Source organism: Chlorocebus sabaeus, chromosome 14, assembly GCF_047675955.1.
Source record: "Chlorocebus sabaeus isolate Y175 chromosome 14, mChlSab1.0.hap1, whole genome shotgun sequence".
NCBI lineage: Eukaryota > Metazoa > Chordata > Mammalia > Primates > Cercopithecidae > Chlorocebus > Chlorocebus sabaeus.
In genome coordinates, this window is record NC_132917.1 from 92,427,288 (window position 1) to 92,443,440 (window position 16,153).

The 16,153-nt window shown below is 39.5% G+C and overlaps 1 protein-coding gene and 1 long non-coding RNA gene across 4 annotated transcripts in view; one reads left to right on the forward strand and one right to left on the reverse strand.

Annotated features, from left to right (window-relative positions):
- The window catches only part of LOC119622399 (uncharacterized), a 104,100-nt gene that overhangs the window by 82,690 nt on the left and 5,257 nt on the right, over positions 1 to 16,153 (reverse strand). For both annotated transcript variants that reach the window (XR_012095400.1, XR_005239027.2), the window contains exon 2: positions 15,653 to 15,749. This is a non-coding gene — a long non-coding RNA (uncharacterized lncRNA). The remainder of the gene's footprint in view (positions 1 to 15,652; positions 15,750 to 16,153) is intronic.
- On the forward strand, positions 2,722 to 12,467 carry IL1A (interleukin 1 alpha). Of its 2 annotated transcripts, XM_008008411.3 has the most exons (8): positions 2,722 to 2,791; positions 3,451 to 3,505; positions 4,457 to 4,505; positions 5,393 to 5,615; positions 7,260 to 7,430; positions 8,810 to 8,934; positions 11,111 to 11,141; positions 11,572 to 12,467. In XM_008008411.3, the coding sequence occupies exons 2-8, from the start codon at positions 3,459 to 3,461 to the stop codon at positions 11,667 to 11,669; spliced, it is 744 nt and encodes a 247-aa protein (XP_008006602.1). In that variant the 5' UTR covers positions 2,722 to 2,791; positions 3,451 to 3,458; the 3' UTR covers positions 11,670 to 12,467. The 2 variants fall into 2 exon arrangements, with proteins under 2 accessions (XP_008006602.1, XP_008006601.1); XM_008008410.3 differs by having other exon boundaries at positions 11,111 to 12,467.

Here is a 16,153-nt window from a genome sequence, read left to right on the forward strand (position 1 = left end):
GTTTCATCAGTCTTGTGGTCTTGGGTTGGTCACTTAACCTATTCAAGGATCCTCAGCTATGAAAGAGGACAGTGCCAGCTAACTCTTGTAGGTGCAGTGAGGAGGCAGCGAGACAGTGCAGGTAAACTAGAAAACAATTGCCACATGAAAGGCATCACAATGGTTCTTTGGACTCACAAGCTCCAATCTTATAAAACATACCCAGTCACCTACCAACATAGAACATCTCACCTTGCATATCTGATTTTGTGGATTATGGGAAAAAACTGCTGATTCCTAGCAAAACCCATGGCATAGAATAAGTGCACAATAATTTTTTTTTCTTCCTAAATGATTTAGATGACAGTGACTCATTAAGGGTTTCTTGAGGCCTCCTCAGAGTCGAGAGGTGAGTGCCTGAAGCCACCCAACGTCCCTGTCACAGGATGGCTCCCAACACACACACACCACAGGCCTGCCCAGTATGTTCCACTATCTACCTAGTAGAGCCCTGCCCAGTATGTTCCACTATCCCTTCCCTAGAAGAGGTAACTTTTGTTCACAGTCCCAGAAAAGCAGGCTCCCCAAAACAATGCAAGGACCCTCCTCTCTCTGAACCTCACCCACCCTAGTTTTCCTTTAAAAATCAATTGACAAGACAATCATGTGAAGGAAAAGGTTGGGTGATATTCTAACCCAAGTTCGCTGCTTCTCAACCAAGTTCTCCTTGAGAAATTCAACAACCACATTTGGGGAATTCTCTACAACAGAGGAGTGAGGATGGGACCAGGATGGGTATTGCCTATGTTGGTGGAACCAGGGTTTTTTCCTGGATTACCAAAGAGATGGTATGCATTGCTCCCAGAAGCTAAATATCTTCAGGCTTTCAATGGTGGCCTTCACCTGAAAATGTTATCCCTGTTGAAGCTTTCAAGCCAATATTTTCATAAGAACTATATTTTCTTTGGTGAACTAAGGCATTATAATGATGACTATACAGGTTCTTGAGTGACTGAAGCCATCATTAGCATTGTTATTATTTTTGTTTAGTTGCATCTCCATAGCAGCTCACATTCACAATGTGCTTTGCAATTGTTCCTTAGCAATAGCCCTCACAAGATTCTCAGGAGGAGGGGGGTAATCAGGATTAACATTTCTGTGTTGCCTAAGGAGGAACCAAGGTAAGCAGAAATGTAGCCAGTTGGCTGACATCACTGTTCCTTCAGGATTTATCCTTAGACACCCAAACTTCTACCCTAGTATGGTGCTACACTTACATTGCTTATATCCAAGTGTGGTTATTTCTGTGGCTCTTGTTATAACTATTATAGCACCAGGTACGTGACCAGGAGAATTAGACTGGTATTAAATCAGAATAAGAGATTTTGCACCTGAAATAGATCTTATGATATCTAACCAATCCTATTATTTATAATTAAACAGGAACAGAGGGAATACTTTATCCAACTCACACAAGCCGCTTTCCTCCCAGATCCACACTTTTTTGCTTTTCTATACCATGTTTTAGTGTCTTGCCTCTTTTTATTTTCTCTCTCTCTTCTACCTTGTTCTTCCATCCATTTCCTTTGTTTGTTTGTTTATGTTTTTTTTAGAGATGGGGGCTTCACTACATTGCCCACACTGGACTCGAACTCTGAGCCTCAAGTGATCGTCCTGCCTCAGGCTCCTGAACAGCTGGAACTACAGGGGCATGCCACCACACCTAGTTCATTTCCTTTATTTAAAATATTTATGGCTTAAACTCCACCTGGGAACATACATTTGCTAAGAGTCTGGTGTTCTGCCACCTGAACTAGGCTGGCCACGGGAATTATAAAAGCCGAGAAATTCTTTAATAATAGTAACCAGGCAACACCATTGAAGTCTCAGATGTAAAAATCCATGCCTTCCTTTCTCCCAATCTCCATTCCCAAACTTAGCCACTGGCTTCTGGCTGAGGCCTTAGGCATACCTCCCAGGGCTTTCACACACCTTCTTCTACAGAAGACACACCTTGGGCGTATCCTACAGAAGACCAGGCTTCTCTCTGGTCCTCGGTAGAGGGCTACTTTACTGTAACAGGGCCAGGGTGGAGAGTTCTGTCCCGAAGCTCTGTCCCCTCTCTAGGAAAATGTGTTGACAATATTCAGAGGAGTAAGAGGCTCAAGACTTCTTCGTGGTCAAATATCACTTTTCTCTTCTCTACCCTGACCTAACCAGGAGCTTGTCACCCCATACTCTGAAGTGATTTATGCCTTAATCAAGCAAACTTCCCTCTTCAGAAAAGATGGCTCATTTTCCCTCAAAAGTTGCCAGGAGCTGCCAAGTATTCTGCCAATTCACATTCAACCTGGAGCACAATCAACAGATTCAGCCAGAACACAACTCCAGCTACTATTAGAACTATTATTATTAATGAATTCCTCTCCCAATCTAGCCCCTTGGCTTCTGATTTCAGGATTTCTCCCTTCCTCCTAAAAACTTGATAAGTTTCCTGCACTTCCCTTTTTCTAAGACTATATGTTTGTCATCTTATAAAGCAAAGCAGTGAATAAAGGAACCAAGTCAATAACTTGAATATCTGCAAACAACAATAATATCAGCTATGCCATCTTTCACTGTTTTAGCCAGTATCAAGTTGAACGAACGTAGAAAAATACAAAACTGAATTCTTCCCTGTAAATTCCCCGTTTTGACGACGTACTTGTAGCCACGCCTACTTAAGACAATTACAAAAGGCGAAGAAGACTGACTCAGGCTTAAGCTGCCAGCCAGAGAGGGAGTCATTTCATTGGCGTTTGAGTCAGCAAAGGTATTGTCCTTACATCTCTGGCTATTAAAGTATTTTCTGTTGTTGTTTTTCTCTTTGGCTGTTTTCTCTCACATTGCCTTCTCTAAAGCTACAGCCTCTCCTTTTCTTGTCCCTCCCCGGTTTGGTATGTGACCTAGAATTACAGTCAGATTTTAGAAAATTATTCTCTCATTCTTCTGATAAGGACCGATTCGTTTTACTGAGAGATGGCAGAATCAGCTTCCTGTGAGGGCATGGGGTGAATACAACTGAGGCTTCTCATGGGAGGGAATCTCTACTACCCAAAATTATTAGGAGAAAATTGAACATTTCCAAGTCTGTCTCTCTCTTACCTCTGTGTAAGGGAAACACCTTATTCTTGTGGTGTTTCTGTAACCTCTTCAAACTTTCATTGATTGAATGCCTGTTCTGTGCAATACATTAGGTTGGGCACATAAGGAATACCAATATAAATAAAACATTCTAAAAAAAGTTTACGATCTAATAAAGGAGACAGGTACATAGCAAACTAATTCAAAGGAGCTAGCAGATGGAGAAAATGCTGAATGTGGACTAAGTCATTCAACAAAGTTTTCAAGCACAAAGAGGAGGGGTTCTCCTCACAGGTATCCGGGTTAGAGGCTGGCTGAGCTGACCGTGGCTGGTGTTCTCTGTTGCAGAAGTCAAGATGGCCAAAGTTCCGGACATGTTTGAAGACCTGAAGAACTGTTACAGGTAAGGAATAAGATTTATCTCTTGTGATTTAATGAAGGTTTTTCAAGGCTCACCAGAATCCAGCTAGGCATAACAGTGACCAGCATGGGGCCAGGCCGGCAGAGGCTGTAGAAATTGTACTAGTCCTGAAGTCAGAGCAGGTTCAGAGAAGACCCAGAAAGACTAAGCATTCAGCATGTTAAACTGAGATTACATTGGCAGGGAGACCGCCATTTTAGAAAAGTTATTTTTGAGGTCTGCTGAGTCCTACATGAATTTCAGCATCAACTCAGACACAGCCTCTGTTGAGATCACATACCCTGATATAAGAATGGGTTTTACTGGTCCATTCTCAGGAAAACTTGGTCTCCTTCAGGAATAGGAAATGACTCCACAGCAAGCTGGGCATGTGAACGCAGATACGCAGGCAAATCTCACTCATATGTAGAAGAAAGGTAAATGAACACAAAGATAAAATTACGGAACATATTAAACATGATGTTTCCATTATCGGTAGTCAATACTAATGCAAACTAGGCTGTCAAAATTTTGCCTGGATATTTTACTAAGTATAAATTATGAAATCTGTTTTAGTGAATACATGAAAGCAATGTGTAACATATAATCTATTTGGTTAAAATAAAAATGAAGTGCTTCAAAACCTTTCTTTTAAGGAGCTTAACATTCTTCCCTGAACTTCAATTAAAGCTCTTTAATTTGTTAGCCAGGTCTAATTTGTATAGATAAAGCACAGGTAAAGCTCAAAGCCTCTCTTGATGACTACTAATTCCATATTAGTAAGGTATGAATTACTCTACCTATGTGTATGTGTAGAAGTCCTTAAATTTCAAAGATGACAGTAATGGCCGTGTGTATGTGTGTGACCCACAACTACCGTGGTCATTAAAACACGTTGGCCAGAGACCAAAGTGAAATAACAAACAATTACATTCTCATCGTCTTATTTGGCAGTGAAAACGAAGAAGACAGTTCCTCCATTGACCATCTGTCTCTGAATCAGGTAAGCAAATGACTGTAATTCTCATGGGACTGCTATTCTTACACAGTAGTTTCTTCATCAAAAGAGAACAGCAATGACTTGAATCTTAAATGCTTTTGTTTTACCCTCACTAGAGGTCCAGAGACCTGTCTTCCATTATAAGCGAGACCAGCTGCCTTATAAAGTTGATGTGCATTGGCTTCTCCCAGAACAGAGCAGAATTATCCCAAATCCCTGAGAACTGGAGTCTCCTGGGGCAGGCTTCATCAGGAATGCCAACCTGAGTTATGCCATCCTGAGACAGGCCCCGCAGACCGCTTCACCAGGGGTCTGTCTCCTAACATGATGTGTTGTGGTTGCCCTCTCTGACACCAGCATCAGAGGTTAGAGAAAGTCTCCAAACATGAAGCTGGGGGAGAGGAAGCAAGCCAATTGAAAGTGAGAAATCTACAGCCATTCACCAAGCTGTGTCATTGTGTTTGGAGACTACAAATAGACAGTATAAGTACTGCCTGGTATGTCTTTGGTACTGGCTTTAAAAGCTGTCCCCAAAGGAGTATTTCTAAAATATTTTGAGCATTGTTAAGTAGATTTTTAGCCTCCTGAGAGGGAAGTAATTGGAAAGCTACCACTCACTACAATCATTGTTAACCTATTTAGTTACAGCATCTCATTTTTGAGTATGCAAATAAATGAAAAAGTCTTCCTAAAAAATCATCTTTTTACCTTGGAAGGAGAAAGGAAGGTGAGACAAAAGGGAGAGAGGGAGGGAAGCCTAATGAAACATGAGTTACCTAAGACCAGAATGGAGATCCTCCTCACTACATCTGTTGAATACAGCACTACTGAAAGGACTTTCATTCCCTGACCACGAACAGCCTCTCAGTTTCTGTTTTCCTTCCTCATAGAAATCCTTCTATGATGTAAGCTATGACCCACTCCATGAAGGCTGCATGGATCAGTCTGTGTCTCTGAGTATCTATGAAATCTCTAAAACATCCAAGCTGACCTTCAAGCAGAGCATGGTGGTAGTATCAACCAATGGGAAGGTTCTGAAGAAGAGACGGTTGAGTTTAAGCCAGTCCATCACTGATAATAACCTGGAGGCCATCGCCAACAACTCAGAGGAAGGTAAGGGGTCAAGCACAATAATATCTTTGTTTCACAGTTTTAAGTAAGTAGGGACAATAGAATTTAGGGGAAAATTAAACCTGGAGTCAGAATAACAAGAAGACAACCAAGCATTAGTCTGGTAACTACATAGAAAGAAAATTAATTTTTATCCTTCTCCAGGAGGGAGAGATGAGCAGTGGCCTGAATTGAGAATACTTGCTCACAGTCATTATTTCTTGGCCATATTGTAAAGGTCGTGTGACTTTTAGCCTTTCAGGAGAAAGCAGTAACAAGACCACTTACAAGCTATGTTCCTCTCATACTAACTATGCCTCCTTGGGCACGTTACATAATCTTTCGGTGATTCAGTTTCCTCTACTGTAAAATGGAAATAATCAGAATCCCCCACTCATTGGATTGTTGTAAAGATTAAGAGTCTCAGGCTTTACAGACTGAGCTAGCTGGGCCTTCCTGACTGTTATAAAGATTAAATGAGTCAACATTCCCTAACTTCTGGACTAGAATAATGTCTGGTACATAGTAAGAACCCAATAAATGTTAGCTATTATTATTATTACTACTACTACTACCTATATGAATATTACCAGCAATATTAATTTATTAATGACTGATTATGTCTAAACCTCACAAGAATCCTACCTTCTCATTTTACATAAAAGGAAACTAAGCTCATTGAGATAGGTAAACTGCCCAACGGCACACATCTGTAAGTGGGAGAGCCTCAAATCTAATCCAGTTCTATCTGAGTATAAAAATCATGGTTTCTCCTCCATGCCTTTACTGTACAAGCCTCCACATGAACTAGAAACCCAGTATTCCTGTTTTTAAGATAATACCTAAGCAATAACATGTGTTTACCTAGAAGGTTTTAAAATGTAACAATATATAAGAAAATAAAAGTCACTCATATTGCCAGTGAGAGTTTACTACTACCAGCACTATGGTATGTTTCCTTAAAGTCTTTGCTATACACATACCTACATGTGAACAAATATGTCTAACATTATCAAGACCACACTATTTACAACTTTATATCCAGCTTTTCTTACTTAGCAATGTATTGAGGACATTTTAGAGTACCCATTTTTCACCATTACAAGCAATGCAACAATGAACATCTGTATAAATGTTCATTTCTCTCACCCTTGATTTCCTTAGAATATATTCCTAGAAGTAGAATTTCCCAGAGCCATGAAGATTTGTGACGCTATTGATATGTGCCACTTTGCAGAAATGTGGTGGATCTGCACTCTCAGTGACATATATAATTATTTTTAAGGCGTTCATTTTTTTCTCAGAGTGCATTCATTTGAACACATAGATAGGAAATACTGGTAGTCTTCCTGGTCAGTTAGAAATACCCACACAATAAGAAAGTTGTGCAAATAGTCTTTTTTAAAACAATGAAACTAGTGCCTGACGAATTGGAGTTTTAAAAGAAGCACGTAAGTAACAACAAGGATAATCTTAGAAAACCAATTCTACTGCTGACTGGGTGATTTCACTTCTCTTTGCTTCCTCATTTGGATTAGAATATTCCTAATATCCCCTCCAGAACTATCTTCCCTGCTTGTACTAGAGTATGTATATCATCTGTGTTTGTACATAGACATTAATCTACACTTGTGATCATGATTTTAGAAATCATCAAGCCCAGGTCGGCACCTTTTAGCTTCCTAAGCAATGTGAAATACAACTTTATAAGGATCATCAAACACGAATTCATCCTGAATGACGCCCTCAATCAAACTATAATTCGAGCCAATGATCAGTACCTCACGGCTGCTACAATACATAATTTGGATGAAGCAGGTATATTAAAATGGCACCAGACATTTCTGTCATCCTCCCCTCCTTTCATTTACTTATTTATTTATTTCAATCTTTCTGCTTGCAAAAAAACACACCTCTTCAGTGTTCTGGGTTGCACCATTCTTCTAGAATAGCTTGAAGCACGGTGCACCCATAAAAATCCCAAGCCAGGGCAGAAGGTTCAACTAAATCTGGAAGTTGCACAAGACAGAAGTTTCCTATATTTGAGAGTAAAGGGTTGTGCACAAAGCTTGCTGGTGTACTACCTCTTTGGTTCTTTCAGACATTCTTACCCTCAATTTTAAAACTTAGAAAACTCACTGTCAGACATATTAAATGACTTACTCAGATTTACCCAGAAGCCAATGAAGAACAATCACTCTCCTTTAAAAAGTCTGCTGATGAAACTCACAAGTAACACCAAACTAGGAAGGTCTTTATTATCTCTGATAACACATTTGTAAGGCAAAACCACCAATAAGCTACAAATATGGCTTAAAGGATGAAGTTTAGTGTCCAAAAACTTTTATCACACACATCCAATTTTCATGGCGGACATGTTTTAGTTTCAACAGTATACATATATTCAAAGGTCCAGAGAGGCAATTTTGCAATAAACAAGCAAGACATTTTCTGATTGGATGCACTTCAGCTAACATGCTTTCAACTCTGCATTTACGAATTATTTTGTGTTCTATTTCCTACTTAATATTATTTCTGCAATTTTCCCAATATTGACATCATATGTGTATTTGCCATTTTTAATGTCACTAGATAATTCAATCATGTTGCTATGTTGGTCCCTTGGGTTTACTCTAAATAGCTTGGTTGCAAATATCTTTGTATATATTATTGTTTTTTCTCCTATCTGGTAATCTCTTTGAGCATATCCCAAAGTGGAATGCCTAGATCAACGGGCATAATTTGACAGCTCTTATTAAACGTTATTCTGTAAGTAAAAACTGAACTACTTTTCAGTATCATTAGCAACATATGAGTGTATCAGCTTCCTAAACCCCTCCGTTTTAGGTCGTTATGAACTCATGATCTAACAAATTACAGGGTCTATCCCACTAACGAAATTATAAGAGATTCAACACTTATTCAGCCCCCAAGGATTCATTCAATGTAGAAAATTCTAAGAACATTAACCAAGTATTTACCTGCTTAGTGAGTGTGGAAGACATTGTGAAGGATACAAAGATGTATAGAATTCCATTCCTGACTTCCAGGTATTGACACCATAGGTGGGGACCTAACTATACACACATACATACACACACACACACACACACACAATACACACACAATCTACATCAACACTTGATTTTATACAAATGCAATGAATTCACTTTATTTTTGGTTCTTCTCTTCACCAGTGAAATTTGACATGGGTGCTTATGCGTCATCAAAGGACGATACTAAAGTTCCTGTGATTCTAAGAATCTCAAAAACTCAATTGTATCTGAGTGCCCAAGATGAAGACCAACCGGTGCTACTGAAGGTCAGTTGTCCCTTTGTCTCCCACTTACCCTCATTTACATCTCATATGTTTGTAAATAAGCCCAATAGGCAGACACCTCTAACAAGGTGACACCGTCCTCTTTTCTTCCTACCACAGCCCCCACCTGCCCACCCCACTCCCATCGATTCCAGAGGCATGCCTAGGCAGGATCTGGAGAAAATATAATAGAGGTGGCAAAAGTAAATAAGAAGAAAATTACCTTCTTCTTTCTTTTTCCTTTCCCTGCCTGACCTTATTCACCTCCCACCCCAGGGCATCCATTTATTCCATTGATCTTTACTGACATCTATTATCTGACCTACACAATACTAGACCTTAGGGCAATGTGGCCTGCCTCCAAGAAACTCAAATAAGCCAACTGAGATCGGAGAGGATTAATCACCTGCCAATGGGCACAAAGCAAAAAGCTGGAAACCAAGTCCCAAAATGGGGCCTGCTGCTTCCAGTGCCCCTCTCTCTGCATTGATGTCAGCATTATCCTTCATCCCAGCCCTATCTCCACTACCACTTCCCCCCTCAAACACACACACACACAATAGCCTTAGATGTTTTCTCCACTGATAAGTAGGTGACTCAATTTGTAAGTGTGTAATCCAAGACCTTCTATTCCCAACTAGAACTTATGTGCCTGCCTGTGCTTTTCTGGATCAAGTGATGCCCACAGAGTAGGGTAGCAGCTTCATTCATGAACTCATTCAACAAGCATTATTCATTGAGAGCCTTCTATTTTTCAGGCATAGTGCCAACAGCTGTGTAGACAGTGGTGCATCAAAGCCTCTAGTCTCATAGAACTTAGTCTTCTGGAGAATATGGAAAACAGACAATTCAAACAACCAACAAAAGAGCAAGACACTGCAAAAAAAAAAAAAAAAAATGAATAGGGTGCTAAGATAGAAAAAAGTGGGAGAGTGCTATTTAGACAAAGTGGTAAAAACAAATCCCCTTGTGAGATGAGAGCTGCCGACAGGAGGGGGTGGGTCATGGTTGTGGGTTTGGGGGTAGGACATTCAGAGAAGTGTGAACGCACCCAAGTCCTACAGCTTCAAGATAGTAAAGGACAGCTCCAAGGATCAGAAGAAGCACTCTTGGAACTGCGGCATTTTGAGAAGCAGAAAAAATATGCAGAGACTAGAGCTTGCATTTGGATTTCATTTGAGGTACAATGAAAAGCCATTAATGGGTTTCGGACAGTGCAATGCCCTGACCTCACTTATACTTCCTAAAATAGAAAACAGATCAGAAGGAAGGCAATAGAGAAAGCAGAAAGTCCAATGAGGAGGTTTAACGGCAGTCATGGGGGTGGGGTAAGGAAAAGAAGTGGAAAGAAACAGGCAGAATTGGGTTATATTTTGGAGAGAGAACCAACAGAAGGAAGAGGAGAAATATCATTTACGAGAAGGGAAAAAGTAGGAGAGGAATAAGTTTGGGAAATAAATCCTGCTGACATTGGAAACCCCAAGGAAGCCTCAAAAGTATGTTTACTTGCTTTAGATTTTAAAGAGTAGGAAAGAAGCATCTCAACTTGGAATTTGAAATCTATTTTTCCATAAAAGCATTGTTAAATTCTACTCATACTCACAAGAAAAGTACACCCTGAAGAGAGTATATTGAAAGAATTTAGTTACTGATATACTTAGGAATTTTGTGTGTGCGTGTGTGTGTGTGTGTGTGTGTTTAACCTTCAATTGTTGACTTAAATACTGAGATAAATGTCATCTAAATGCTAAATTGATCTCCCAAAGGTATCATCTGTTCATTTGGAGATCAAAATGTTTAGGGGGCTTAGAATCACCAGTGCTCAGATTTGATGCAAAATGCCTTAGGCCTATGTTGAAAGCAGGACAGAAACAATGTTTCCCTCCTACTTGCCTGGATACAGTGAGATACTAGTGTCCCCAGTAATCTTCATAACTAATTTAGATCTCTCTCTAATCAACTAAGGAAATCAACCCTTATTAATAGACTGGGCCACACATCTACTAGGCATGTAATAAATGCTTGTTGAATGAACAAATGAATGAAAAGCCTATAGCATCATGTTACAGCCATAGTCCTAAAGTGCTGTTTCTCATGAAGGCCAAATGCCAAGGGATTGAGCTTCAGTCCTTTTTCTAACGTCTTGCTCTCTAACAGAATTCTCTTCTTTTCTTCATAGGAGATGCCTGAGATACCCAAAACCATCACAGGTAGTGAGACCAACTTCCTCTTCTTCTGGGAAACTCATGGCACTAAGAACTACTTCGTATCAGTTGCCCATCCAAACTTGTTTATTGCCACAAAGCACGACAATTGGGTGTGCTTGGCAAAGGGGCTACCCTCCATCACTGACTTTCAGATAGTGGAAAACCAGGCTTAGGTCTGGAGTCTGCTCACTTGTGCAGTGTTGACAGTTCATATGTACCATGTATATGAAAAAGCTAAATCCTTTACTGTTAGTCATTTGCTGCGCGTGTACTGAGCCTTGTAATTCTAAATGAATGTTTACACTCTTTGTAAGAGAGGAGCAATGTCTAGTGGAACCAACACTAACATACAATGTTGTTTGTTATTTAAAGAACACCCTATATTTTGCATAGTACCAATCATTTTAATTATTATTCTTCATAACAATCTTAGGAGGACCAGAGCTACTGACTACGGCTACCAAAAAGACTCTACCCATATTACAGATGGGCAAATTAAGGCATAAGAAAACTAAGAAATATGCACAATAGCAGTTGAAATAAGAAGCCACGGACCTAGTATTTCATTTCAACTGTTTGCTTCTACTTTTAAGTTGCTGATGAACTCTTACTCAAATAGCATAAGTTTCTGGGACCTCGGTTATATCATTTTCAAAATGGAGTGAATAATACCTAAGCCTTCCTGCCGCAACAGTTTTTTATGCTAATCAGGGAGGTCATTTTGGTAAAATACTTCTTGAACCTGAGCCTCAAGATGAAGGCAAAGCACGAAATATTATTTTTAAATTATTATTTATATATGTATTTATAAATATATTTAAGATAATGATAACATGTTATATTTATGGGAGCCCCTTCATCCTCTGAGCGTGACCAGGCATCCTCCAGAATAGCAGACAGTGTTTTCTGGGATGAGTAAGTTTGATTTCATTAATACAGGGCATTTTGGTCCAAGTTGTGCTTATCCCATAGCCAGGAAACTCTGCATTCTAGTACTTGGGAGACTTGTAGTTATATAATAAATGTATATCAATTACTTTGAGCTGATAATTGGTCCAATCTTTGACTCTTTTGCAATTAAACGTGCCTGGGCGTTCTTGTTTCATTCAATTCCACCTGCAATCAAGTCCTACAAGCTAAAATTAGATGAATTCAACTTTGACAACCATGAGACCACTGTTATCAAAACTTTCTTTTCTGGAATGTAATCAACGTTTCTTCTAGGTTATAAAAATTGTGATCAGACCATATGTTACATTATTATCAACAATAGTGATTGATAGATTATTATCAGTCATAACTGAATAAAGCTTGCAACAAAATTCTCTGACACATAGTTGTTCATTGTCTTAATCATTATTTTACTGCATGGTAATTAGGAACAAAAGGTAAACGTTTACATAAATAATTGCATTTAGTGTTACTTTATAAAACCAAACCAAGATTTTATATTTTTTCTCCTCTTTGTTAGCTGCCAGTATGCATAAATGGCATTAAGAATGATAATATTTCCGGGTTCACTTAAAGCTCACATTACACATACACAAAACATGTGTTCCTATCTTTATACAAACTAACACACATAGAGATACATTAAAAACAACTAACAGGCCAGGCACGGTGGCTCAGACCTCAATCCCAGCACTTTGGGAGGCCAAGGCAGGAGGATCACTTGAGGTCAGGAGATCGAGACCATCCTGGCTAACACGGTGAAACCCCATCTCTACTAAAAAATACAAAAAACTAGCCGGGCGAGGTGGTGGGCGCCTGTAGTCCCAGCTACTCGGGAGGCTGAGGCAGGAGAATGGCGTGAACCCGGGGGGCGGAGCTTGCAGTGAGCCGAGATCGCGCCACTGCACTCCAACCTGGGCGACAGAGCGAGACTCCGTCTCCAAAAAAAAAAAAAAAATTAGCTGGACATGGTAGTGAGCACCTCGTCCCAGCTACTTGGGAGGTTTGAGGTGGGAGGATCACTTGAGCCTGGGAGATGGAGGCTGCAGTGAGCTGTGTTCATACCACTGTACCCCAACCTGGGCGACAGAGTGAGACCCAGTCTCAAAAGATAGATAAATTTTTTAAAATGTTAAAAATATATAAAAGAGAATTTTAAAAGAACAACTAACAGATCCAAGCATGGATGCAAGATACATTTAGTTGGAAAATCAAGGTTAATATCAAGGGATCTTGGAATTGGGTGTGGTAGATTTGGGTAAGGAGTAGTCTAAGATGACCCTGTTTCTTGGTACTGGAGACTGGATGAGTGGCAGCGTCTTAATCATATTTTTGGTAGAAATATGGAGGTCTTCTCCATTCCAGGATGAATGACGAGTAAAATTTTAGGCATGTACTTTGAGCTACTAGAGGACACTCAATTGCAGATGTACAATGGGGAGATGATAACATATCTGGAACTCAGAAAAATAACTGTATATAGATATGGAAGACATTAGTAGGTATATAGTAGATAAAATCCTAAAAGTGATGTCAAAGGGAGAAGAGAAGTATATGGTGAACACTGTTGGGGTGAACACTGTTGGCTGTCCATGCAATTGCCATCTCTCTTTCTTCCTTACTGACAGAATCCTGATTTCATTGAGAAGTCAACATGCCCTTCCCCAAAGGATGAATCCAATTGATTTAAGATTATGTTCATTCTATTCTTACATGACTAAGTCATGTTGACTTAATCCTATCAAATGAGATGTCGATCTGGAAACAACTTCTGGAAGAGATTTTCTACTTGCCAAAATAAAGGGCCATATAGATGGTCCTTTATCTTCCTTCTTCCTTGAATGAGACACGTTCTATGAGGAAGTGAAGCTCGGAACTGTGGTCTCCAGCTTGCAACAACTGGGAAGTCAGAGCGACACAATGAAGAATGCAGAGTGGAAGGAGAAAAACAGCCAGCATCTCTGACAACATTGTTACACTGAGAACTTACCTCCAGATTTTAAGAAAACAAGAAATGCTACTGTTATTAAGCCATTTTTACTGGGTTTGCTATGACGTGCAGTCAAATCTAGCTTCACTGATACAGGGTGCCACAGAGACCTGGTCTCTCGTTTGTCTCACCCTGTTCTTTCTAGCAGCCATGACTTTCCTAGGGTTTCCTTACCCCAAGTCTGGCTAGAGCAAGACTAAGTAAGACTTGATTCCTTACTCTCCTTTGGTTTTAAGAATATTAAAGAATTACTTTAATATTAATATATTTTAAGAAATAAGGAAATACAAAACACTGAGCAAGCAACACAAATTCAAGACATCTTAAAAAGTATAATAGCTGCTCAGTCTCTGATTAACAGTGAAACACTGAATCATTGTAGAAATGGCCTTGGAGTGTTATTCTCCCAGGCCAGCTATCCATATGGTCTGCCCCACCTCCCTCACTGCCTAAACAGTAAGAGTCACCATGGTGGGACTCAACAGTCTTAGCACAGAACTTCTTAGAGTCTATTTCTTTTCTTATGGTCCTATATATCAGGTTCCAAATCAATGACAGTAAAGCCAAATCCCTGCCTTTAAACCCAAGGCACAGAAGCCAAAAGCCAAAAGATATTTCCCTAACCTTCCTCCCACTGAGGAGACTCCTCTGACATTTAAAAACACCTACACTTGAAATTTGGGGGGTGATGGAATTGTTGAGATAGTAATAATTATTGAGGTGGATACAAAATATGCTCGTGTATCTGTATCTCTGAATGACTTATTTATAAGTTTAATGGTTCTATACATTTCTGACTTTAAAAAATGAATGTACGATTATATGACAATATAACAATTTACAAAAAATTTATTATCTACAACACCTCATTGAACTATATATAAAATAAATTATACCTCAGTAACAAGGGATTTTTTTAATTTACAAGGGAAAAAATCTGTATTCCATTTATTGCTTTGTGTATCCAGAGTGGTCTTTTTTTTTTTTTTTTTTTTGTACCCTCTCTCAACCCCAGGCATGAGATGTTCGTTTATCCTAAATGCTCTATAGAATAATTTACCTTTCTTATGGATACATTGTTTGTGTTTCCCTGTCATTGGCTCTCACTGGCCAAGAACACCTTTGCTCCTCCTTCTCAAAAACTTATCCCTTACCAATTTTTTTTTTCAGAGTGGCTGACAGACAAACAAAGGGTGTCATGCAACCTTATAAGCAAAGAGGCTAAGCTTTGGAGGGTAAACTGAAGTCTGGCTCAAAAGTATACATCCCTGGGCCTCACCTCTGGAGATTCAGTCAGTTTGGGTAGAACTTCAGCATCTTAAATTTGTTAAGCTCCGAAAGTAACTCTCATGTTTATCATTGGTTAAGAAACACTGCATGAAGAGAGTCCCAGATTAAGGGTGGTTTTATCATAGTGTTAATAATGGCTTCCCTTTGGGCAAGTCAATCCAGGGTTAGAAGAGATGAGAACACACAAGTTCCATCAATTCAGCAGAGGCCTTCTCACAGCCAGCAAACCTCATTTGGAAATAAGGTATTCAACAGCACAAGTACTCCCATTTTATATACTCACTTATACTTGCGTAGAAACTGAGGGGCCTGCCAAGCAGGTGCTTGCCTTTGGAGTCACTCTTTCAAAAGGTCTGGAGTGCTTTACCCAATTGAGAGGCCTATGGAATACGAAAAACATGAGTGGATGTTCCCTGTCTTATCTTCTCAACTCTCCACACTCTAAAAAACAACTTTGGCTCCTAGCATGACAAGAGCCTTGATTTTCAGAGGAACTCTCCCTTCTCATCTCCACCAAGAAGTAGAGCTAATTTCCTTCCACAGAGCTCCTATTCACTATTTCATAGATGGTGAAGTCACTTCTTTGTCATGTGAGGAGAAATGCTATTACTTCTTTTAAAAACAGAAAGGAGAGGGTTTACGGAGATTACGGACAGGTATTCTTGATATGAATGTATTGCATCAATTTAGAAGATTATTCAACAGATGTTTTGTATGTACGTATAATAAAATGCTGCAGTCCCAAGATCTCAGCCTGGGATCACTAAGAACAACTCATGCTGCA